Source organism: Lepus europaeus, chromosome 1 (genome assembly GCF_033115175.1).
Source record: "Lepus europaeus isolate LE1 chromosome 1, mLepTim1.pri, whole genome shotgun sequence".
NCBI lineage: Eukaryota > Metazoa > Chordata > Mammalia > Lagomorpha > Leporidae > Lepus > Lepus europaeus.
This window is the reverse complement of record NC_084827.1, coordinates 144993999-145020990: the sequence shown is the minus strand read 5'-3', so window position 1 is coordinate 145020990 and position 26992 is coordinate 144993999. Positions and strand designations below refer to the sequence as shown.

The window sequence follows — 26992 nt, the reverse complement described above, 5'->3', positions numbered from 1 at the left end:
TCCGGCTGCCACATTCCTTTGGGGGCAGGTGTGCCCATCCCTGGCTTGTTTTGGTGCGAGCAGCCGGCCGTGCCTCTAATTTCAGAACAGTTTGCTGTCTGAGAGACGCTCATGCAGCATCTTCTACATCAAAACGGAAGCCTAGATGGATGCAGATTCTGCTCTGTGGGTTCCTCTAGTTCCCAAATAGTCCACAACGCGCATACATTACTGGGTTACCAGAAAGAAGTTTTTAAATAAAATTCCCTTTATTTGTTAGCCAATCAATTTCCACTATTCACAAGTACCCAGTCCACATGGCCAGGAAAGTTCTTCTCATTCCAGAACGGTATCTGTATTTCCAAACTTCTTATAGAATCATTCAAAATGAGACCAAATGAACGACAGAAGTATCACAGTGTATTAACATCATATATATATATATATATACACACACATATGATTGTATACATATACACATATACTTACGTGCATACATATATATGGACATATATGCTTGTATCTGTTGCATACACATCAAGAAGCCCTTAAGTTATCAGTGGGATATAGAAGTAAGGAGGACCCAATATATGGCACACAGAACTGGGGACAAGACTTTTCCTGAACCTTATTTTCTTATCTTTGAATAACATAAGGATATTATCTATTAAAAATTAAGCTTAAGGCCAGCACTGTGGCTCACTTGGCTAATCCTCCACCTGTGGTGCCAGCACCCCTTGTTCTAGTCCCGGTTGGGGCGCTGGGTACTAGTCCCGGTTGCTCCTCTTGCAGTCCAGCTCTCTGTTGTGGCCCGGGAAGGCAGTGGAGGATGGCCCAAGTGCTTGGGCCCTGCACCTGCATGGGAGACCAGGAGGAAGTACCCGGCTCCTTGCTTTGGATCGGCGCAACGCTGGCCATAGCAACCATTAGGAGAGTGAACCAATGGAAAAAGGAAGACCTTTCTCTCTGTCTCTCTCTCTCACTGTCTAACTCTGCCTGGCAAAAAAAAAAAAAAAAAAAAAAAAAAAAAAAAAAAAGCTTAAAATAAAAATGAACCCTGGTTGAAATTTTTAATAGAAAAACCTTCTAAACATTGAGATTTGAAGAACTTACATTAGAAAATGATGGTTTGCATTGGCAAATGAGTCATTCTTTAAACAGAATTCCCTCTAGTACTTTTTAAGAAGGTTCCTTATTAAAAAAAAATTTTTTTAAACTAAATTCCAAAATGTAGCTCCAGTCTGAAGACGTGTTGTGACACTCTTACCACAGGCTTAGGCGCAAATTGCACTTTCCACAAAACCCAAAGGTTAGCAGAACACACATACAATGTGTATGCATCACCAGCAGACAGTCACAAGTATTGGGTGTGGCTCCAGAGTTTAGAGTAAGAACATGTGGTATGCAAGTCGCAGTCCAACGGAGAAAAGGGTGATCAAAGCCTTCCAAAGCGAAGCCAGGAGGTCGAAGGCGTAGGATTGCAAATCCTCCCCTCGTGGCCATGAGGACGGGTGAATCACTCGTGCTTTGAGGGCTGGACCCAGTGCCTCTAGGTTTCAAGCTCCCAAGTCCATGACCTCACTTGTGGCGCAAGCTCCCTGCACTAGAAAGCTTAGCAGACATGAGGGACGATGAACCAATCGTCCATCATAGAATGAGAAGACGGATTGGAACAAGCAGGAAACAGATGAACCACTGGCACTGACAGTTCATCTGGGGACCTCTAGCCATGGCTGCCCACTCACGGCCCATTAAAAAGTTGATGATAGAATCCATGCCTTCCTGGGCACCAGGGGTGGGCACAGGAATGACGTGGCAAACTCAGATATAAAGCAGTCCTTTTGAAAAAGCCAGGATGCGTGTGCAGGCACTTCAGTAGACGGTCGCCACAGGAGAGTAAAAACATGCAAAAACAAAGGCGAGAGGACTCATAGACCCTGAGAATGAATCCACAGACTCCAAAGGGCCCAAGATGTCCACGTCACGTACAACTTGACCGGATCACTCTGAAAGCAGGCGACCTGGAAGAGTCTGTGAATCATCTAAGGCACAAAAATTACCTGTGCAATGAGGTAAACTTCGAACTTGGCTTTCCGCAGGTGCAATGTTGTCTGTCCCCTGTGCTCCACAGGTCAGTGCTTGTCCTAATGAGTCAAGATCCACTATGCACCAGTGGCTGTTTTGTTTCCCTCACCGGAGCACTGGCAGAATATGATGTATTACCAAGGGTAATCCCCGTGATACCAGACCTGCCAACTCCCACTGTGAGTCCCTGCAGCCAAGCTCAGCGGGGCGCTGTGATGCTTAGTAGTTCTAACAGTGGGAAACACCAGTCATATCAGTTTCACTTCAACAACAGTAACATCTGTATAATACTTTATCAAATGTTTTCATGTCTTTTAGTTCCTTTGGCTGTAAACTTATAAAAGAATAAATGAGAAAAAAAGAAAGAAAGAAAGGAACTACAGCTCTTGTAGGTTTTAGAAAACTAAGCCAAGTACAAAGGGAGCTCAGAAAGTTCGTGGAAGAGGAAAGTAAATTAATCTATGCATAGCTTTTCATAATCGGCATTTTCCATTAACTTTCTGGAGGGAAATCCTGGATGCATGGATTTCAAAAATGTTTGCACTAAAATAAGTGTCTCTTTTAGTGCCATTTTTCCATGAACTTCCTGAAATACGCTTATATGTAAGAATCTCAATCTGCCAGTTTCCTTCGTAACTCTCTGGGCAATCACTGTAGTCACAGTCAAAAATCTGAGACCCGTTCACCTGTTATAAATTCACACAGACACACAGACACACACACACACCAGCACTTAAATACAGACAAGTACAATGCTGCACACAACCTGAGAGGACGAGGGTAAGGAGAAATGAGTCAACAATGGTGTCCTGCAGGTGTGTGTACACTGGACACAGGTGCATCCACACTGCACAGGTAGAGACATCAGGGACCTGAAAGTGCTTGCTAAAGGCCTCTACAAAAGAAAGTTCATCAAAAGTCTCCTGACTCCAGAGTTTAACCTCGACAAGAACTAGGTTCCAGAAAAATGGAACTATGAAACAGACCACAGAGCAGGGACTTCCATGTCAAACCACAGGCCACCCCTCCCACACCCTGACCAAGGAGATTTCAACAGTGTTTTGTGGGCTGGCATCCTACTATAGACACATCATGAAGCAGAGAGGGAAACAGCCTCACGCAGCAGATGGCAGGGCAGATGCTAGTGTTGAGTTGCTACTCATAAAGTTAGCTGGAATTGGATGCAATGGAACGCAAGCCTTGCTGTGTCCTTTAGGAGGACTACCACCACCGAAACTAAAAGGCCTTATCTGCACCTCGCCACGATTAGATTTAAATGAGTACAGAACTACACATTTTCCTTCATGTTCCCAACAACTAAGCTTTCTCTGCCTTGCAAATGAGGCTGAAAAGCTAGCTGGATTGAGTTAGTGTCTCAGAGAAAGGGAATTGCAAGGCAAAATGGAAACTCAAGATTTTCGTCTCTGTGTCGTTGGCTTTTCCTTTGTGCCATGCCATCTCTCAGTTGTAGAGAAGGACAGTTAAGTGGCCACAGGCTATGTGTATCCAACTGAACAGACACTGTGACCACCAGCTTTTGGCCTTGACTGTATGAACAACAGCTTTGGGAGACCATCATAACATGTAAATTAGACACAGTTCCTTAATGAAGCTACATTCTAAACCGTGTGATGCTAGCTACATAACAGCATTTTTATGAATACCTCTCATAGAAAATCCACTATAGATGAATTTGACTTTCCCCTACTTACAAAGGCACCCTCAAGAGTTATTTTCCTACATTCCTTGACATCTTTTTATGAGCATCTACATGTGCAAGGAATAGGGTCCTGTTATGTACCATATCATTCCAGTTTACTGAAGTAGGAAAAAAAGTCGGTAGACCACAACTGGCTGGAGAACTGTGGGTAAGTTGCTGTCACTCCCCGGGCCTCGGCTTCCTCATCTGTGAAGGAAGGGCTTGACCACAAGACTTTCAGTCTTCCTCCCAGGTCTTTTTCAAAATATGGTTCCAGGAATTACAAAGAAAAACTTTCTCTTGAAAAAAAAAATGTTCAAGTACAAAAAAAAAAATTCAAAACCTTATTTTAAAAATATCAAGGAAGGTGACTCCCTCAAGGCATTGCCAGCTATCTCTTGGGCCAAGGGCCGAGGACGAAGCAAAGATAGCCTTGAGCAGCTCCAGTCCCTGAGCCGGACTCTCTCCCTGGCCTTTGGACCAGACGAGTGGAATGCACTAATACGGCTGTCGATCCCAGTGCAGCTGCCAACTGGGAGGCCATCCAGCCGAGAGGAAGGTGCTTCCCGGGGGATTGAGCCCTGATCCAAGTCTTGCCTGAAGCCAACGTTATCTACTTGTGGAGTTCCAGAAACAAGAGGCAACAAAACCCTTCTTTGCTTCACTCAGTTGGAGTTGGGTGTTCTGTCTCCAGTACCTGAAAGCTTCCAACCGAGACAGAATTGGACATTAAAGAGTAGTTTCTGCTCCCAGAGTGGCTGAGCAGTCTAGGCTAAGAACAGTGGTTCTTGGGGTACTCGAGGGAAGTTTATAATGTACCTAGTCCCCCCTAGTGTCTCACAGGTGAACAACCCAAGGCCAAATATTCTCTTCAAGATGCACAACTAAAGTCAGGGCTACAGCCTAAGTCTTCAATAAAGAAAGCTTTCTAATGTTCAGACTTGTCAAAATAATTTGTTGAAAGATCAGAATAGATCATTTGAGAAAAGAGACTATTTCCGGCTACTAGAATGACAGGTGGAGACCAGCTCATCATCTGTCACTGATTCCCATGTTGGGTGGGAGGTTAGAGGAAATAGTCAAAGGTTCCTGTCAGGGCTCCGAGGCCACGAAACTCCCTTCTAGAATGAAGGCTCTCCCTGTGGCACGGGGAATACTAGTCTCTTCCTTAGAGTGAACGCAGGCTGCGGCATCTGTCTCATTCTTCCACTTTTGTCTGCTTGTCGGCTCACATCATGGTTAACAGCGGTGAGGATGGACAGGATGTCTTCATGCCTGTGGGCAGAGGGCAAGATGATTTTCAATCAGGATGAAGATATTACACATCAAGCTTTGGAACGATACTGCGTGCCACGGCTTGGATAGATAAATGGCAGATACCACGTTATATTAATAATGCCCTCTCCGTTCCTGGTTTGAGCAGGGATACAAAGAGTTGCATGGCACATTGGAACGCACTTAGAATACAGACGTTGACCAATGATGGCAAATACACAATACTCATAACACAAAACAGTGCCAAGTCCAGAGGAGGAAGTATTGGTTGAATGGGAAAGAGAAGGCCCCATGGAGGAAGTAGCATTTGAGCTTGACTTGCAGGAGGAATAGCATTTCCCAGGACATTCCAGGAGTGGGTGTAACTTATCACTAAAGCAAACATAGGCTCCAGGGACAGAACCCAATTTTGAATTGTAGCTTTATCACTCACTAGTTGTGTGGTCTAAGCATGTTACTTCTCTCTCTCTCAGTTTTCTTAGCTCTAAAATGAGGATCATAGTAGTCCTCATGAGATTTGCCATAAGAATTAAATTATGATGAGGCTGGTGCTGTGGCATAGCAGGTAAAGCCACTGCCTGCAGTACCGGCATCCCATATGGGCACCGGTTCGAGTCCCGGCTGCTCCACTTCCAATCCAGCTCTCTGCTGTGGCCTGGGAAAGCAGTGGAAGATGGCCCAAGTTCTTGGGCCCCTGCACATGCGTGGGAGACCCAGAAGAAGCTCCTGGCTCCTGTCTTTGGATCAGCACAGCTCCAGCTGTAGTGGCCAATTGGAGAATGAACCAGCGGATGGAAGACCTCTCTCTCTCTCTCTCTCTCTCTCTCTGCCTCTCCTTCTCTCTCTGTAATTATGACTTTCAGATAAATAAATAAAAAAAATTAAATTATGCAATTAGGATTAACATTTAGAACACTTGCTACACTAACCCATGACCAAATTTTTCATTTTTTAGTAGTTTTAAATCTTTCTTAATAAGTTTTTTAGCTTTAACACAATAATTTAATTTTTACATTTTGACACAGTCACTTCATATGTAGACATTATATACATACATACATACACACACACACACACACATATATACTCTTCTTTTCTTGAAAACATAGACACTAATATCTCAAAGTGAAGGATTCATAATGATGATAATATGGGGAAAGAAGGTATATTATCATACATGTGGTGTGAATCAGTGAAGCAACATTTATAACTATATTGCAAACAATAGGACAATCACACAATTTTTATATTTTCTCTATATTAACTTTCGTAAATAAGACAAAACATGTGTTATTTGTCTTTCTAGATCTGACTTATTTCAGTTAGCATAATGATCTCCAGTTGCATCCATTTTGTTGCAAATGTCAGAATTTCATTCTTCCTTATGGCTAAGTAATATTCCATCATGGATATATACCACGTTTTCTTTATCCAGTCATCAGTTGATGAGTCCATGTGTTTGCTACTGTGAATCGAGCTGCTATCAACATGGGCGTACAGGTCCTTCTTTCATATGCTGATTCTCTTGCTTTCAATATATTCCCAGGAGTATGGTAGATCTATTTTTAATTTTCTGAGAGATCTCCATACTGTTTCCATAATGGCTGTGCCAATTTGCATTCCCACCAATAGCACATTGGGCTGCTCTTTTCTCTACAACCCCATCAGAATTTCTTATTTTCTGATTTTTGAATGATAGCCATTCTAACCGGAGTGAGGTGATACCTCATTGTGGTTTTTATTTGCATTTCCCTGGTGGCTAGTGAACCTGAGCATCTTTTTGTGCGTCTATTGGCCATTTATATTTCTTCTTTTGAAAAATGCCTATTCATATCCTTTGCCCAATTCTCAACTGGATTATTTGTTTTGTTGTTGTTGAGTTTCTTGAGCTCCTTATATATCCTAGTTATTAATCCTTTATCAGATGCATAGTTTGCAAATGACTATAGTTTTTAGTAGCATCAATTTCCAGTCCTCCTCCTCTTCCTCACCATCATTATTTCTCAGGTGATGGATGCAGGTTCCCAGGCCAACATCTTGCTTGGCACAAGCTGTTCTCTGTCTCCAAATCTTCTTCTGGGTATCCTCATCATTTAGTCTCACCTGGACTGTTACCTCCATGAAGAAGCCCTTCAAGTGCCCCCTTACTCTCTATATCATTATCCTGTTTTGCTTGGTTCAGAAATTGTGCTATTGAATACTCACTTATTCCCAGTTTTTGTTTTGTTTTGTTTTGTTTTGTTTTAGCATCATTGGACTTGTAAACTCCAAGGAGCGGAGATTTTTATCTCTTGTTAACAACTGCTTCTATAGCCCCTAGTTCAGTACCCAGTAGGGTAGGCACATAGTAGGTCTGCAATAAATACCACCCTGATGATGAAGCCATAGACATTAGCCTTTGATGGCTATGATGATGATGAAGGAGTTGGTCAAGAAGAGGCAAATGTTGACATTGTGGTACAGCAGGTGAAGCTGCTGTGTAGCTGGCATCCCATATGGGCACTGGTTCATGTCCCAGCTGCTCCACTTCTGATCCAGCTCCCTGCTAATGGCCTGGGAAGGGCAGTAAAAGATGGCTCAAGTGCTTGGGTCCCTGCCATCGACATGGGAAACCCAGAAGAAGCTCCTGGCTTCTGGCTTTGATCTGGCCCAGCCCTGGCTGTTGTGGCCACCTTGAGAGTAAACCAGAGGACAAAATATCTTTCTGTCTCCCTGTCTCACCCTCTCTCTCTCTATCTCTCTGTAACTCTGACTTTCAAAGTAAATAAATACATCTTTTTTAAAAATAATTTATAAAAAATAGAATAAAAGTTGACTCAAGGCTCCAATGCTGACTTACAGAAGAGCATTGTGGCCATTCCTAGAAATTCAGGAGTAGGAGCTTCTGGAGAGGTTTGAGAACATGAATTCAGAAATATGGGTACTGACATGAGGGCAAACAGCAACACACAGGTAGGATGTCTGGCAATCACTGAGGTCAACTCAAGCAGCCATTCCTCAACCCAGCAAATACTTATCAAGCTCAACAACATACCAGGTATTGTGCCAGGTGCCAAGGATATAAAGTTGAGTGAGACAAGGTTTCTACCTTCCAGGAATTTAGAGATGAGTGGACCAGAGATGACAACACAGGAGGTGTTTTCATGGAGGTGTCAGTGGCCTATAGGTATAGCAAAATCTGCCAAAAACGAGGAAGGTGGGGAGAGAAAGGGAAGAAGAGTAGGAAGTGGAAGGGAATGGATGGGAAAGAGATAGGAAGGGAAGGAAGGAGGGAAGAGAAGAGGATTTAGGGTGGAACTCTGATGAAGGGGAGAGCAAGAGAGAGAGAAGAGGGGAGGCAGGGAGGGCAGGGGAGGAGGAGTTCTAGGGAAGAACCTTGGTGAAGGCCCATTTCGTGGGTGCAGATAAGGAGCATGTGGTGTAGACAGAAGAGAAGTTGCCAGAGCAGTGACAAACAGAATGTCCAAGTCAGCACAGTCATATGGTAAATAGGATTAACAAATTAATACATGAAGGAACAAACGAAAGTCTCCCATGTTTTTGTTCTTGCTCTTCCCTCTGCCCAGCACACCTTTCACCCCATTTGTTTGCTTAACATCCGTTTTCATCTCTAGAAGCTTCCTCAGATCCTCCAAATCCTGGTGAGGTGCTCATTCTGCATGTTCCCATATCACCTACGCTTCGCACTGTGTACTCACCACCTGAGGCTGCTCTCTCTCACTTATGTGTTTATCTATCCCTTTAGCTTGTGAGCTACCTGAGGGCAAAGAGTGTAGTTTGTTGTTTTTGTTCTTGTTTTTAATTCCCTGTCTTACTTTCCAAGTCTATGCTAATGCTTAAGAGAAGTTTGTTGGATGGATGGATGGATGGATGGATGGATGGATGGATGGATGGATGAGTGTGTGGATGGATGGCTAGATGGGTGAGTAGGTGGATGGATGAATTGGTAGACGGGTGGATGGACTAACAGATAGATAAACAGGTGGCTGGAGAGGTGGATGGACGTGTTAAGTGGATGGAACAACTCAGAGCTCTCACCTTGGGACCAAGGCTTTCAGATGATTGCACAGAGACTGGATGTACCAGCTGCCATTCTCCACATGCCGAAGGGATGCATAACCTGGAACAGTAGCCAGACCAAGCAGGAAATCGGCCTCGACAGGGATACTGTCCTGAAGGGAAGGAGGTACACGCTCGGGATTCACAGCATCTTCTTCTATGGGCACAGAAGATTGTATCTCTTTCCCTTGACAGGCCTGGATGAAAAAGAGTTTAGGTTTGCCAGCCAGTCCAGGGCATTGCTGGGCTGTGAAGTGGGATACGATCTCCCGAATGGGGATGAGGACTCCGTCTGAAGAGTAGACAGCTCCAAATATGCCATGAGTCAGAACACAGAACACGAAGCAGTCCCCATCATCATGGTCTGGGTGATGCTTCTCCTCCTGCAACAGCGCCTCCAGGTCTTCCTTAGTCTTATTATCACACCTGTGTACTTTGAACCCGAGCCACTGGAACACGTGCTTCAGGTACTCTGGACAGAGAAGGAGGGGAAAAAAAAGAAAAGAATGAAATGAAATGAAAAAGTAAAGGAGTAAAGCAAACCTAATAGTGAACAAAAATTGCACAGCAAACGGCCTAAAGCTTTGGACTTTTTTTACTTCCATAACAAAAAAATCTTACAGTTGCCCTGTCTTCCTATAGTACGCATGGTGCTGTCACTGCCGTCCTGGGAATCGGCAGTGATGAGGAAGCTAAGGCCGTGTGACCCTCCCACAGTCAGGCTCCCCATTAGGGTGCAGCCAGAGCTGAAACTCAAGCTTTCTCACACATGCACTCCCCAAAACCACAGAGTTGTAACTAGCCAGAGACGCCTGCCACTCGTGAACAGTTGGGTGATACTCCAGGCACACACAAAAGGCTCAGGCACATGATCTTATCCTTACACGGAGATGAAGATCAAAGTTCCAGAAAGAAAAGAAGAAAAGAAAAAGATGCTCAGCTCTTCAACTTGCAGTTGATGCACTGTTTTAGACTCACCCGCGTCCCTCTGGGTCCCTCGTCTGTCTGACAGATAGGTGGTAAATATTTCGTTGTTGACAATGATACAGCGGCCTCTGTGCTTCCGATCCATCCTGTACACGTTGCCTTCCTTGAAGAATGAGACCGAACCACTTAGCAATGAGCCTCACTTTAGGGGTTCAATGGTTCTTTTTTAAACATTTGAATAAGTATTCTAGCAAAAGTATAAAGTCTGGAAACTTCTTGTATTTGAATTGTTCCAGAGAATGAAGTTTCCCACCATCAGACTTTAGTGTTTGGCTGGCTTCTGAGTACCCCTGGTGACAGTCATCTGATTTATGGTGTTCATGGGACAGGGCAGCCATTTGCTCTCTTTCTCTATATTTTGAAAGTGCTACAAAACACACACTTAAAGAGAATGAGAAAGGTCTTCATAGAATGCATGGTTAGTGATAAGAAGGTGGAACAGAAATGCTAGGACAAAAGGAGAAAAGTCCCCCCTGGGCAGCCTACAGCGCTGGTGATGCAGTGTGTGGTCTTGATGTCCCATGGGAAAGTGCAGTAGAGCTGTCATCAGTAGAGCTGTCCCAGAAGCAACTGGGTAGCCCAGTTTAGTTCTTCTTGATTACACAGGTTACAATGCATTGAAACAGCTTTTCCAGCTTGGTGAGTTGGCAGGAAGTTGGTTGTACTGTGTAGGTGGTCTACTGATTCCCTTTGGGTGCCGGGCAGCGGCACCTCCCGCGGGACTCTCCATAGCTTCTTTTACACTGTTGCTCACTTCCTCAATAACAAAGACACTGGTCCTGGTAGCCTCCCCTCCTTCCTCCTGCGTCCTGCGTCCTGTGTAGAGCTGGAGTAACTGGTTCTAACCAATCGCCCCGCTGGACCCACTGTAAGGAATATCTTCTAGCACCAGTTTTGTAAAACATGCCTTTATACATCACTCCAAACCTTTGGGATTATCCACACCTATTATCCATAGGAATTCTGAAGTCACATATGAGAGGACTGGTGATTCTAAACCCTCTGCATTCAAACTGTGCTGCTCTGATCGTCTACTTTTGAAAGCGATTCTAAACAACATGTGATCACAAATTAGCAGAGCTGGTTCCAGCGCAGCCTCTGCAGAGCTAAAATGATCCCCTGAAAATGTGGTGCATTTTGATCCAAGCAGAAGTGAAGCCGCTTTGGTTGAATTAAAAACCGAAAGAAAGAAAGAAACTTCCCTTCTCCAGAAATAACCCCATTGGTAGACAGGACAGAAAGCCACAGCAGCATCACTCCATATTCAAAGATCAGGACATCCCCGAGTGCTACAAAAAAAAAAAAAAAGGAACAGAGAGTCAGAGAAAGAGAGAGAAACAAGTCAGAAAAAGCTCAAAGCCCCCAGAGTCATTACGGGCTGGACCCCAGGCAGAGAGCCCTGAAGAAACACCGGGTCTTAGAAAGTCAGCAGGTGCCCTCAACAGGTCCACAGAGGCCAGGGCTGGTGTGAACCCCTGGAAGGAGAGGCGTTCACACTCTGCAAGCATCTTTCTCCAAGCACATGGATTCCCTGACTTACGTTTTCTGATATTGCATCAATTTGGACTGCTTTGCTCGCTAGGCACCTCTGTGACATAAATTCAGCCACCATTCCTGACAGCAGGGGCTTGTTGCTTGGTTGGAAGCCATGCTGCTGGCAGGGGGTAGCCTGGGGAATTAAGAGACCTTGGCTATCTGCTCAGGCTTTCCAAGTGGAAAGCACGGTTGTGCTGAGTCAGCTTTCACCTGTTCCAGGATATCTAAAGGCTGGGTGGACATCAGGAAGAAACTAGACTGTGGAGTTGCGGGGGAGGAAGGGAGAGAGCGCTACGCACCAACTTGGGGCAGAGCAAAAATCAGTCCACGGCCCTGGGCGTAGCTAAGTCATGCCTTTGGCATTGACTGCATTCGGCACTGCTTTCAAGTGTTCTGAAACTCCTCCTCCTCTGGATAAGAATGGGTCCCAGAGAGGAAGTCCACAGTGCGTGTCTGGCTCAGGAAAGTGCAACACGGGACTGTTTGCTTCTCCCATGCCCAGCATTTGCCACCACGAGTCAGTTGTTCACTGTGGTTGAGGGTTAGTCCTTGGGGCTCAGGCCAAGTAGGGAGCGCTCCTGGAGAAGCCACGCTGAATTGGAAAGCAGGAAGCAATGGCTTTATTCTTCAGAAACACAGTCATTTCCTGAGCTCACGCAGCTACACAGGAACACAGCCAGGCCCTTGAAGTGAGCTCTGGGGTCAGACTGACTGCTGGGTTCAAGTCCCAGCTCCACAGCTTTTGAGAGGCGGGACCTTCAGCCAAGTGCTGGACCTCTGGGACTCAGGTTTCTGGGCATTACCTGAGAATAACAGTGGTACCTCTCCCCAGGCGACAGGAGGATTCAATGAGATAAGCCCTGGAAAGCTCCTAGAATAGTGCCTGGAAAAGGGCAAGTGCAGGGAATGGTGACTGTCCCCATCGTGCAACCTCCAGGCTCGGCTGGAAGCGACACGTCTGGGGCTCTGAAGGCTGAATTTCCAGAAACATAAAGACGAAGGGACTCAGATAAATTTTCCATTTCACAGAGAGGCATCACCCCAAACCTGCTCGTTCCTCAGCAGTTTAGCCCAGTGGCAGATTCTGCAGTGTCTTCCTAAGGTTGTGACTTCAAGGCCAAGGACTCAGGCACCAAGGTCACCATTGGCACTTCCCCCTCCCTCCCTTCTGCTCCTCTCCCTCTACAAACAGAAGCAGCACCCCAGTGCACTTGCTCTGACCGCACACTCCGCTCTGGCACTGCCGGCCTGCGAGCTGCAGCCCCTGCCGAGGGTGACCTGACTGCGAGGCTTGGAAGCAGAGGAGCTGCCCGAATTCTCCTGAACCTGCTAGGTCAGGCTTTAGAGCAGAAGCCACTCAGCCCTCTCCGCCCTCCCCAGAGGAAAGCTTGGAACAGCCCGCTTGTGCCTTGAATTGGAAAAAGAAAGTGCCGAGGAAGATTAGTGTCACTTTCCGGAAGACATCCCACCTTTCTGTTCCTAAGCAGCAGTTCCCTTCGTGCAGAACCCTGGGCTCCCTCTCAGTGCTGGCCCAGGGCCTTTCTGGTGTTGTGGCGTACCGGAGGGAAGCTGCTGAGATTCGGAGTGTCTCAGGGGCAGTGGCACCCTCTGCCCGGCAGCTGCAGGCCCTGCATCCCTGGATTTGTTTCTTCCCGGGGCTGATAAAATGCGCGTGGACAGGGAGGAGAAAAGAGCTTGCAGGTTGCAAGGGCTGCCCACCTCTTTCCCTGAGGGCAGCGCATCCCCTGAGGACAACCCCAAAGCGGAAAGCATTTAGCGTAGCATCAGCGTGCCTGCTTCAGCTCCCGCCTCCAACTCCTGACTCCAGCTCTCTGCCAATGCAGGCCTTGGGAGACGGGGGTGATGGTTCAAAGTAGTTGGGTCCCTGCCACTCGTGTGGGAGACCTGGACTAAGTTCCTGGTTCCTAGCTTTGACCTGATGCAATCCCACCCCCTGGGGACACCTGGGGAATGAACCAGTGGATGAGACCACTCTTTGTCTCTCTGTCTCTGTCTCTCTCTCACTCTCACTCTCACACTTTCAAATTAGTAAATAACTTTAACAAAAAATAAAGGAATTAGATCTTCAAAACATTTATTCAGTTTTTTAAACAAATTGGAGCATTCTTCTTAAGCCTAATTATCAGCAGTGTTCCTGTAAGTGAGAAAGCCCGACAGGGGCGTAGAAGTGGGAGAGGATTTACCTGGTCCCACTTGGACCATCATCTGATGGAAAGGGATAGATTTCAAGACACCTGAGCATCAGTGAGAATGTATGTAATGGGAGGGGCTGTCCCCAAGCCCCTTGCTCGTCCAGTACCACCACAAGCTCCCTCATCTTTATCTGGCTATGGGCACAATCACCCCGATCAACAAAACTGCAGTATCTTGGAGACGCAGGCTGAACCAGCCCTGTGAGAAACCGCTACATCCCCGAAAGGCAACAGCACAACTCTGTGTGTGCTCCACATGCATGTCAGAGCCTGAGCACAAAAGCCCTTGAAACAGTGGGGGTGGGTCCGGGGGTGGAGTTAAGTTTAGTGGGATGGGGCTGGCGCCGTGGCGCACTAGGTTAATCCCTCCGCCTGTGGCGCCAGCATCCCATGTGAGCGCCGGGTTCTAGTCCCGGTTGCTCTTCTTCCAGTCCAGCTCTCTGCTATGGCCTGGGAAAGCAGTAGAAGATGGCCCAAGTGCTTGGGCCCTGCACCCGCATGGGAGACCAGGAAGAAGCACCTGGCTCCTGGCTTCAGATTGGCCCAGCTCTGGCCGTTGTGGCCATTTGGGGAGAGAACCAGCAGATGGAAGACTTCTCTCTCTTCTCTGCCTCTGCCTTTTTTGTAACTCTGCCTTTCAAATAAATAAAATAAGTCTTTAAAAAAATTGTTTGGGGGTTGGGGCTCTGCAACACCCAGTCCAAAGAATCTCCCTCCTAGTTCCTCTTCAGTTCAAATGCCTTACTGCTGCTCTGCAGTATGAATGAGCTGTATCATAGCTGTTCTCCTAGAGTAAAGAAGTTAACTTAAATTTTAGAAGTAATTGTAGGGGACAGCATTGTAGCCTGACGAGTTAAGCCACCACCGGCAATGTCAGCATCCCATATGGTTTAAGTCCTGGCTGCTCCACTTCTGATCCAGCTCCCTGCTAATGCGCCTTGAAAAGCAGTAAGAAGATGGCCCAAGTGCTTGGATCCCTGCACCCAATTGGGAGAACCAGAAGAAGTTCCCGGATACTGGCTTCGGCCTGGCCCAACCCCGGCATTGTGGCCATATGGGGAGTGAATCAGCAGAGGGAAGATTCTCTCTCTCTCTCTCTCTCTCTCTGTATGTGTGTGTGTTTGTGTTTGTGTTTGTGTGTAATTCTGCCTTTCATATAAATAAAATATATATTTTTTAAAAAGAAAGAGACAGAAAAAAGACATAATTGTAGTGTTGTATTATGTCCTGTTAGGGGAAGAAGATGGGACTCAGATAAACTCACTATACGCAGAGAGACGTGTCACCACTGCCCTTTTTTTTTTCCTTTATATTTATTTATTTATTGACAGGCAGAGTTAGACAGTGAGAGAGAGACAGAGAGAAAGGTCTTCCTTCTGTTGATTCACCTCTCAAATGAATGCTAAGGCCAGTGCGCTGTGCCGATCTGAAGCCAGGAGCCAGGTGCTTCCTCCTGGTCTCCCATGCGGGTGCAGAGCCCAAGCACTTGAGCCATCCTCCACTGCACTCCCAGGCCACAGCAGAGAGCTGGCCTGGAAGAGGGGCAACCAGGACAGAATCCAGTGCCCCTACCGGGACTAGAACCCGGTGTGCCGGCGCCGCAAGGCGGAGGATTAGCCTATTGAGCCACGGTGCCGGCCATCTCTGCGTCTCCTTCTCTCTCTGTGTAATTCCGACTTTCAAATAAACAAATGAATCTTAAAAAAGAAAAGAAAACAACAGCAACAAACTTCTAGAGGAAAAAGGAAGGCTCTTACTGAGTGCTGACTTATAATTGTAGTGAGAATCCTGATGTTGGAAAAGCACTGCTTTTGGCTGGTGCCACAGCTCACTGGGCAAATCCTCCGCCTGCGGCGCCGGCACCCCAGGTTCTAGTCCCAGTTGGGGCGCCGGTTCTGTGCTGGTTGCTCCTCTTCCAGTCTGGCTCTCTGCTGTGGCCCAGGAGTGCAGTGGAGGATGGCCCAAGTCCTTAGGCCCTGCACCCGCATGGGAGACCAGGAGGAAGCACCTGACTCCTGGCTCCTGGCTTCGGATCGGCGCAGCGCTGGCCATAGCGGCCATTTAGAGGGTGAACCAACAGAAGGAAAACCTTTCTTTCTGTCTGTCTCTCTCACTGTCTAACTCTGCCTGTCCAAAAAAAAAAAAAAAAGAAAAAGAAAAAGAAAGAAAAGCACTGCTTTTGCACCAACAGAGTAAATGCCAGATCACACAAGAATCCTCAGTGGGTGCTCAATCTTGGGGGAAATTTTATGCAGAACAGGGTATTTGCAGGGTCTTAAAACATCGCTCCCTTACTTGATTATAGTTGGGTAGGGAAAATATATAAAATGAACTACGTAATGAAGAAATGTCAAGCACTAGCATCTCCAATGGTGGGGTTGGGAGAGATAGACATCATGTAGCTCCAGACGTGAGACCCTAAGAAAGATATAACATCACTTGGTGATATGCTGGCTAGGACAGATAGCTTGAATCTAATCACATACATCAAAACTAAGCAGGAGTCTCTACTTTTTATGGAAATCAGGAGGATTGGCTGTATTCTTCAACTGTTTCAGTATCCCAAAAGAGGAAGAAAAGTTATAGAAATGCCCAAGATTAAAGGACTATCAAGGGACATGACAATTACATACAATATTGTGTTTATATTACGTGTACTAATAGATAGTGTCTAAATGCAAGGGATGTTAAAAATTTTTTGAAGGTTTTTATTTAATGAATATAAATTTTCATATGTACAGCTTTTAGGGATATAGTGTTTATTTCCCTCATTCCCACCCTCCCACCTGTGCTCCCATCCAACCTCCCACTCCCGCTCCAGTTCCATTTTCCATTAAGATTCATTTTCAATTGACTTTATATACAGAAGACCAACTCTTTACTAAAGAGAGATTTCAACTATTTGTACCCACGCAGACACACAAATTATAAAACACAGTTTGAAGACAAGTTTTACCATTAATTCTCATAGTACAACTCATTAAGGACAGAGGTCCAGCATGGGGAGCAACTCCTGTTGTTGATTTAACAACTGACACTCTTATTTATGATGTCAGTGATCACCTGAGGCTCTCGACATGTGCTGCCAAGGCTGCGGAAGCCTTTTGAGTTCACAAACTTTGTCATTTTTAGACAGGGCCATATGCAAAGTGGAAATTCTCTCCTCCCTTCAGAGAAAACTACATCCTTCTTTGATAGCCCCTTTTTTTCCACTGGGGTCTCACTCACAGAGATCCCTCACGCAGAACCATTTTTGCCACTATGTCTTGGCTTTCCATGCCTGAAATGCTCTCATGGTGTTTTCAGTCAGGCCTTAGGAGCTGATTCTGAGGTCAGAGTGCTGTTTAGGGTGTTTGTCATCCTATGAGTCTGCTGTATGGACTGCTTCCCATGTTGGAACTTTCTCTTCCTTTGTAATTCTATCTATTGTTATTACCAGGCACTTGGTCTTATTTATGTGATCCCTTTGACTGATGGTCCTATGTATATGATCAATTCCGTACTTAATATGATCACTTTATCACATAAGATGGGATTAGTGCCACCCAGCTAAGTGGGAATTGGAGTCCCATGGCAAGTTTTTAGCTTCACCCTTCGGGGTAGGCCTGTGGGACTGTGTGCTAATCTGTACAGCTCCTCCCTCTCTCATTCCCACTCTTATTTTTAACTGGGATCTATTTTCAATTGACATCTATGATTAATGCTATGTTAAGTAAGAAGTTCAGCCAATGGTATTAAGTAGAGAAGAAAAAAAAGAATAAAAAAATAGATAAAGTGAAATAAAAAAGGTGTTCCTCAACAGTCAAGACAAGGGCTGTTCAAGTAATTGCTTCTCATAGTGTCAGTTTCACTTCTACAGGTTTCCTTTTAGGTGCTCTGTTAGTTGTCACAGATCAGGGAGAACATGATATTTGTCCCTTTGGGAATGGCTTATTTCACTAAGTATGATATTTTCCAGATTCATCCATTTAGCTGTAAATGACTAGATTTCATTTTTTAACTGCTGTGTAGTATTCCATAGAGTACATGTCCCATAGTTTCTTTATCCAGTCTTCCATTGATGGGCATTTAGGTTGATTCCATGTCTTGGCTATTGTGAATTGAGCTGCAATAAATATAGAGGTGCAGATGTCTCTTTTATTGTGCATGGGGTTTATATTGCATATATAAAATATGTGATCCTAAATTCAATTTAGTTCTGGAGAGAGAAAAAGGCTCTCAAGGACATTATTGGTTCAAGAAACAAAGCTGGAATCTGGATCATCAATTGGACAATGGTATTGTATAACTTTAACCTTATTTGCATTGGTAACCATGTTATACTTTTGTAAAAGAAAATCCTTACCCTTAAGGAAAACACTCTGGAGGTTTCAGGGGTAAAGGGCATGCCTTGTAGCTCACTCTCAAAAAGTCAGGAGAAAAAGTATGCATAGAGAAAAAGGGTGAAAGAGAGAGAGAGAAAGAATGTACATACACAAGAGCACAAGAACCATAAAGCACATCCACAGGGTGGTGGAATCTGGGCAAACAGAGTGTGATGGTTTAGACGTGGTTTGGTACCCAAGGGCTCATGTGTCTGCTGTGGGCTTGGACCCTAATGTGATGGTGTTAAGAGGTGGTGAGACTTTCATGAGCTAGGGCTTGTGGGGTTAGTTCTTGTGAAAGCCTTATTATAAAACAGCAAGACTGGCCTCTCTCCAGCTCTAGCTTTCTATTTCACTATATGATATTCTCTCTTACATAGGCTCCTGCCATTGTGATTCATCTACCCTCCGGCCTTCATCAGAGCCAAGCCAACACAGGCACCAGGCCCTTGAACCTCCAGAACTACAAGCTCTTTTCTTTATACAATACCCAGCCTTGTGTATTGTGTATAGTCAAACCAACTCACTAATACAACAGGCGTTCTTTGTATTCTTCATGTCCTTGCAACTTTTCATTAAGAATGAAATTCCTTCCAAATTTGAAAATTGTATCTATATAAATACAAAATCATGAGAGTAATGAAGAAGTCATAAAATAATTGTTTAAGAATAAAAAATAGGCCGGCACTGCAGCTCAATAGGCTAATCCTCCGCCTGCAGCGCCGGCACACCGGGTTCTAGTCCCGGTTGGGGCGCCGGATTCTGTCCCGGTTGCCCCTCTTCCAGGCCAGCTCTCTGCTGTGGCCTGGGAAGGCAGTGGAGGATGGCCCAAGTGCTTGGGCCCTGCACCCGCACGGGAGACCAGGAGAAGCACCTGCCTCCTGGCTTCGGATCGGCGCAGTGTGCCAGCCGCAGCGGCCATTGTGGAGTGAACCAACAGAAAAGGAAGACCTTTCTCTCTGTCTCTCTCTCACTGTCCATTCTGCCTGTCAAAAAAAAAAAAAGAATAAAAAATAAAAGTTCTACAAATAACATGATTAGAAAACAGGCACGGGATTTGAACGGCTATCTCTCCAAAGAAGAAATACAAATAGCCAACAAGCACACAAAAAGATGCTCAACATCACAAGTCATGAGGGGAATGCTAATCAAAACCCCAAAGAGATCCATTAGGACAGCTGTTTCCAAAACAAATAAACAAACAAACAAACAAAAAAAAAAAACAAGAAACAAGTGTTGGTGAGGATATGCAGAAATTAGAACCTTTGTGCAAACTTTGTGAAAATATAATAAAATGGCCTGGACGCTGTGGGAAGCAGAATGGCATTTCCTCAAAAAATTAAAGATAGAATTAGTGTATGATCCAGCACTTCCACTTATTAGCATGCACCTAAAAGAATTGGAAGCAAGGTCTCAAAGACGTGTTTACGCTCGTGTTCATAGCAGCATCACTCACAATAGCCAAGAGGTGGAAGCAACCCAAGAGTCCACCAGTAGGTAAATGGATAAATAAAACATACTACAGACACATGATGGAACATTATTTAGTCACAAAAAGGAAGGAAATTCTGAGACCTTCTACAACACAAATGAACTCTGAAGACATTATACTTAAGGAAGTAAGTCACTCACAAAAGAACAAACGTTGTATCATTCCACAATTATGAGGTACATGGCATAGGCAAATTCTTAGAGACAGAAAGAATGGTGGTTACCAGGGCCTGAGGGGGAGGAAGAAATGGGGTGGGTACTGTTTAATGAGTACAAAATTTCAGTTAGGGAAGATGAAAAAGTTCCAAAGAAGGATGGTGGCAATGTCTACACAGCAATGTGAATGTACTACTGAACACTACTGAACTGTGGACTTAAGACTGGTTAAGATGGCAAATTTTACATCTGTTATACCATAATAATTTTTAACAATTATAACAAATTTTATGTTATTTTATTGTATATTTTACCATGGTTCTTTTAAAGTGAGTTATATGATAAATTTTATGCTACCTATATACCATAGTTGAAAACAAAACCATCTCCAGAGCTAATCTAACTTATGCTGAGAGATGTTGGCATAGTGGAGCTACCCAAGTTTTCAGGGAAGACATGTAAATCGTGCCACATGTCTCCCAAGGGTCCTGGTCACATTGTGAAGGGACCAAGTTCTTGCTTTCTGGGGCGGGCTTGCTACATAATTGGCAAGGCACCTTGTTCATGCATTATTAAGAATTTCAAAATGGTGACACCAAAGCATCAAACAAAGCATGGGTCCTTGTGAAACCCCACAGATTGAACACCCATGAAGCTGGCCCTGATCTCATCCTACAGACTACAGGAAACATTTCCAAGTAACACAGAGGTGTGTTAGAGTCAGCGCAAACCAACAAGTGAAAGCCAATTGTTAAATTCTCAGAAAAACCTGCAATCTGATTGGTAACATGGCAGTCACTTAAAATCAGCCATAGTGGAAGTATCTACAGCAAGTGCTAAAAATCAAAGCCTCTCTCTTGCTTGCTTTTTTATTTTTCTTTCTATTTCTTTTTGGAGGTTGGAGGCAAAGGGTAACGTTCATTGGTTGTTAAACATTGACCAGCCCATCACTGAACTTACCTGTAAGGCTCCAATGAATCGTTTAATGTCTGACTGTGAAACCAGCTCTTTCTCTCCTTCGTGCAATGATTCAGTTTCCTTGTCTACAGCAGTTGAAAATAAAATCAGGAAGTAAAATAAAATCACCTTCTAACTAGTAGCAATCCAGGATAACAAATCCTCAAAAACAGCCATCAAAAGTAATTATTTTAAAGAGGTTGTAAATTTTTAATGGTATTTGCTTATGGAAGTCTACCTACAAGTATATACCCAGAAAAGAAAGGTGATTTAATAGACTATTTTTAAATTTGTCACATTTTATTCCTGTATTGATACATTTTCTTATTATTTTTATAATTCTATTAGCTCCTTAAAATTGCAATACCCTTTATCAAATATGATATCAGAATTTATAGTGCTTAATGTAAAAAATAACTGCCAAGCAGAAACCTCAAAAAGATTATCTCAAAAAATAATATCAGAACTCAAACTACAGCAGCAAAGAGAGGGGGAGAGAGAACAAGAGAGAGAGAAATGGAAGGAAGGAAGGAAGGAAGGAAGGAAGGAAGGGAAACCACTGAAAAGTAGTAATTACATCTTTTACATCGTTACATAATTGCTAAGGAACCATTAACAGTGATGAGCTGGGACTAGTGGTTCAGACACTGATTAAGATGCCTGCATCCCACATCCGAGTCCCTGAATTCAGCGCTCGGCTCTGGCTCTACTCCAGCTTCCTGCTAATGCAGACCCTTGGGAGGCAGCCGTGATGGCTCAAGCGGTTGGGTTCCTGTCTCCCCCATGGAAGACCCGAATTGAGTTCCCAGCTCCCAGCTTCAGCCCTTGCCTGGCACTTAGCAAGTAAGTGTTTTCTCTCTCTCTCCCTTTTTCCCTCTCTGATTCTCAAATAAATATTTTAAAAGTAAAGAAATCATGAATTTTATTTTATCAAATTCAGGGAAAATACAAACTCCATTAGATGGAAAATGAGCAAGTTATATATATGTATATATAATACATACATAATATGTTAATATATATATAATATAATATATAATGTATATTATAATATATAATAATATATATAACATGATTTGCATATTCTCGTTAAGAATATGTATTATGCAAATACACATATATATTTTGGTTCCATATAGAATAATTTCTACAAGAATATATTCCAAAGAGTGATTATATCTGAGAAATGAATTGGTAATAGAGGAAGGGGAAAAGAGAGACCTTCTCCTTCTATATCCTGTATTGCTTTATTATTTGAATTTTAAATTATTTTCCTTATATGTATTATTTTTAATAAGTTTAAAATATTGGCTGGCGCTGCGGCTCACTAGGCTAATCCTCCGCCTGCGGCGCCACTACTCCGGGTTCTAGTCCCAGTAGGGGTGCCGGATTCTGTCCCGGTTGCCCCTCTTCCAGGCCAGCTCTCTGCTGTGGCCAGGGAGTGCAGTGGAGGATGGCCCAAGTGCTTGGGTCCTGCACCCCATGGGAGACCAGGAGAAGCACCTGGCTCCTGGCTTCGGATTTGCACAGCGCACCGGCCGTAGTGGCCATTTGGGGGGTGAACCAATGGAAGAAACACCTTTCTCTCTCTCTCTCTCTCACTGTCTAACTCTGCCTGTCAAAATAATAACAATAATAATAAGTTTAAAATACTAAAGTGAACACCAACATTCAAGAATACTCTGAAAATCAGCCTGCTGGTCCCTAAATAGAGCTTGTGTCCTAATCAGATATAGCAGCCTTGGAGCTGGGATCACAATGATTTACAGTAAAATCTGCATACCTACTATCTTTTCAGTCCTTTAATTTTTCATCTTAAAAACAGAATTGGCCCAAACTCTTAGAACTGTAGAAAATCAATATTAAATTATTAATCATAATTGGCACCCCAAAGTGATCGCAGACAAGCAGGTTGGTAGAAACAAAACCTCAAAATTAGAACTCTTTTTTTTTTTTTTTTTTTCTCCTGATATAAAGCTTGGGCCTCAAGACTCACTGAGGCAAAGGTAAACCTGAAGCACATGGAAATTGGGCGCTTTCTCCAGAATTCAAATACCCAAAACATCACGATCCCCTGCCTTGTGTTCATTTTGTGTGAGATGCTACCTTCCAGGACAATGACAACGTAACCAGAAGACGACCTCCGCATTCAGAGGGCGTGTGAACACTGCACATACTCTCGCACTACCAACTTCCTGCTTTCTAGTTTTCACTTGATAACAGGAGGAAGAACTTTGCTGACCCTTTGTGACTTTTACTTAAATTACATGTTTCTTCCTTGCTTTATTTTTGAGATTTTATCACTTTAACAATAGTAGGCTTTATTCCTCAGCTCATTGTAGTCATCGAATTCATAGAGAGGAGTTTCCTCTTAGTTTCATTTCTTAGTCCAGGAAATCTGCCCCCGACAGCTTGAGTCACTGCATTAAATCTGGGCGTGGCATAAAGCCTCATGAACACATCTAGGAGTTTTAGGTATAATTCTAGCTTAAACAATGCACAAGTTGACTCACAAATGTTTAGCCTGTTAACCCATTGATGAAGTAGCCAGGTTTGATTTCTTCCAAGCACTTCTACCTCCATATATCATCACAGCAAAATTGCTTTTATATGACAGACTAGGGAAAGAAGTAGAACAATAAAATGAAGTTCTTCCATGCTAGTAATTTCTAAGAAAACAAAAGTCTTTGACAAACATAATCATATTACCAACATGTATTGAATGTTCACTCCACACCAGACGTGTATTTTATAGAAATTATCTCATTCAATCCTCACAGAAATCTATGTGACATGTACTATTATTATGCCCACTTTACAGATGGGAAAAGTAAAACATAGAAAGGCTAAAGAAAGAGCCACCACACTACACAAGTTACCTGATTCTATAGACCCGACCCATAACCCCTGGGCTATCTTACCTCCTTTGTTTCTGCCATTTCACTGAAAACAACTCCCTATCCTCTCAGCAAGCATGTAAGAATCACAAGAAGACATCTGTCAAAAACTACTTTCGGCCGGCGCTGTGGCTTAACAGGCTAATCCTCCGCCTTGCGGCGCCGGCACACCAGGTTCTAGTCCTGGTTGGGGCGCTGGACTCTATCCTGGTTGCCCCTCTTCCAGGCCAGCTCTCTGCTATGGCCTGGGAAGGCAGTGGGGGATGGCCCAAGTCCTTGGGCCCTGCACCCGCATGGGAGAAGCACCTGGCTCCTGGCTTCGGATCAGCAAGATGCGCCGGCCACAGTGGCCATTGGAGGGTGAACCAACAGCAAAAAGGAAGACCTTTCTCTCTGTCTCTCTCTCTCTCTCACTATACACTCTGCCTGTCAAAAAAAAAAAAAAAAAAAAAAAAAAAAAAAAAAAAAAAAAAACCTACTTTCCCCCATTAGACAGAAGCTCTAAGGATAGGGACTTTGCTCCGTTCCTTGCTATACCTGCAATTTCTAAATCAGCGCCTGGTGCAGAGTGTGTGTTCAATATATACGTGTTAAATGAACAAATGGGGAGATTATGGCTCTCCCTAGAGAATAGTAACAGAATGGTGGATAAACGTGCCCATCAACCGGTGCAAGTGAGCAAGCATCCACTACTCACCTTTCTCATTTTTGTACTTCTCTATTATTCTGATCAGGCTAGGGGACACCTTTTTGCAGAGGTCCTCCAGGTACGTCAGATTATCTTCATGTATATCATGACGTTTCTCCAGATGCTCCAGCAAATGCAGCGAGTTCTGCGAGAGAATCCAGGGAGCCCATTTACCTGCCCGGTGCTTAGCCACTCGTTTATTAAACATTACCTGTGTGGCCACTGATGATTAAGGTCTATTTCATGCCCTCATGGGGCTCACTCGTGTAAGAGAAGAGGCATATCTAAACAAGTCTCGGTGTGATCCCTATTTATCCCAGACACCCTCTATATAACTCCCTATACATCAAGCACAGCATTTGCTACATACTAACCTCAAAGCAACCCACTGATAGTCCTCCTTTTAAAGGAGAAATTACAGAGGGACAGAAAGGGGCAGTCTTTTTCCCGAGGTCACAAAGCTTATAAATGGCAGAGCCAATGCCGGCTGATGCCAACATCTGTCTTATTAACCACTGAGCTCCACTGCCTCTAACGCTCAGCGGTTGGTGTATAATTGATTGTGGACTCCAAGAAAATGAGGAGAAATTGTCCTGAGAGAATTTGATATTTGGCATTTTGAAAGAAAAAAATTCTGAAGTACTCCTGGTGGGGGAGGGGCTCGCAGCTCAGCTGATGTTTCTTTCATATTGCATTACCTATGGGGTGGAAGGCACCATAAACCCCTCAATGATCAGGATTCTCAGTGTATTGACCGGATTATGAAAATATATATCCTGGAGCACACAGACAAGAGTACTCAGAAAGTGAACACGCAAGCACCAGCAGCCAGCTGCAGACGTAAGCAGGGAGAGTGGGGAACTGGGGAAGAAGTCCCCAGCCTCTCCATGCTGGACAGTTTGAAGGTTGACAGGGGCCAGTGCCTTCTGGAAAGGTGGGAAGGAGGCTTGGGTGCAAACCCACTTCCATCCCAAGTGAGAGCTAGGGCGTGGCCAGAGTGGTGAAGGAACACACACACCAGGCGAGGATTTGGGTGAGGGTTTGGGTCAAGGAGACCAGTGTCATGAACACATGTGTTTGTTAAATAGAAATCTTAAGGGTGGGTTGGAGGAGGAGAGGCATTAGAGAGACAAGGTTGGCAGGAAGACCTGGTGTAGACATGATCAAGACCTGTTTACGGCAGCGGGAGTGACACTGGATTGGAGACGCATTTCTGAAGTGTAATCTGGTGAGGTAGGGAGATGAATTGCAAGTGGGGGAAGAAATAAAAAAGTCAAAGATTAATTCAGTTGGTGACATCACTCATTCACTCATCATTCACCTCTTCCAGTCACGGGCTGCACGTGGGAGGTGATTCTTGAATTGTTTCTGGAAGGAAGGTGAGACTCTCACGGACAACCTGGAAAAGGACATTCCAGGAAAAGAGAACTGAGGGCAGAAAGTGCTGAGAATCTGAAAACTGGTTACAAGACGGCGCTTGGAGGTTTTAGCAAGCTGAGATGCAGCAGGTGCAGGCTGCAGCCAAACTGGAACACATTGGAGTGAGACTAGGAGTTGAATCAGTGGAGGAAGTGTGTGTAGACTGTCCCATCAATAAGCTGAGAATAAAGGAGAGACAGAAGGGTTATACAAGGAAGAGGAAGGGTTAATGAAAATGTGTGTGTATCTGTGTATGTGTTTTCAAACAAGACACCCAAAATGCAAACAAGTCAGAGAAACACCGAGTTTCAAAGTCTTAACAGGTTTCTAGCCTCATATGATTAAAAAAAAAAAAAGAGAGAGAGAGAGAGAGAGCAAAAATTGTCCAGAAATTCCAGAGACAAGCAAAGACGTGCCTGCGCTGCACCTGCAGCCCCAAACACCCTGCGTTCTGCCAGGGACTGAGGCTGGAGAGGAGGGCGTGGAGGAAAGATCCTCAGAGCTAACCCGCAGGGCAGAGAGGGCGGAAGGAGCCCTCCCTCACGCAATGCGTTGCCAAGGTTACGTGCAAATGAGCTCTGCACCGCGAAACAGAAACTCACATGTTGGGACGAAAAGAAGCTACAACGTGATTCCGGAAGCAATGATGGAAGTTCGCGCGACACTTTGTAAAAAATTTCTCAGATGTTTAGAAAAATCTCCCGCGCACACACACACACGCAATCTACATCAAGCCTGTGCATTGCCCCAGTTTAAGAACGCCTCCCTGACAAATACTTGCAGGAAACATCTGCAAGCTCATGTTTTGTTTCTGCGCTAAAAAGCCAGTAGGTCTGGGTGCGGCTTCCTTTACGTCTAGCGTTCTGTGCCAGCTGCTGTGCTGAGAATAATTTTATGACAGCTCTCAGGATGTGTGGAAGCTGAAATATGTAAGAATGCTATCAATGAGGAATCCCAGAAAAGCCTGCAAGGATCATTTTTGTCCCCCTGGAGAGACTAGGAATTCAACTTCTTTCCCTTGGAAGGGTGCCAGCTCCAGGGGCTAGGAAGTGACTGATCTCCGTGTAAAGTCTTCCCTAGCAGCAATAGCAGGAAATCAACCTCATTAAGCATGGAGGGAAACTCCTCTAAGGTAGAGACTGGCTTTTACTCACTTCCAAAGGCTGGCCTGACTGTGAAATCCAGAA

The 26992-nt window shown here is 44.5% G+C and overlaps 1 protein-coding gene across 2 annotated transcripts in view; it reads right to left on the bottom strand.

Annotated features, from left to right (window-relative positions):
* Positions 1-247: 247 nt before the first annotated feature.
* Positions 248-26992, bottom strand: part of CASP10 (caspase 10) — a 40537-nt gene continuing 13792 nt past the window's right edge. Inside the window, exons 4-8 of one of the 2 annotated variants that reach the window (XM_062189921.1) lie at positions 24396-24531; positions 20805-20887; positions 10076-10187; positions 9077-9569; positions 248-5038 (exon numbers count right to left, since the gene is read on the bottom strand). In XM_062189921.1, the coding sequence (XP_062045905.1) occupies positions 4885-5038; positions 9077-9569; positions 10076-10187; positions 20805-20887; positions 24396-24531 (978 nt within the window). In that variant the 3' untranslated portion in view covers positions 248-4884. The remainder of the gene's footprint in view (positions 5039-9076; positions 9570-10075; positions 10188-20804; positions 20888-24395; positions 24532-26992) is intronic. The other variant, XM_062189927.1, reaches the window with a different exon arrangement.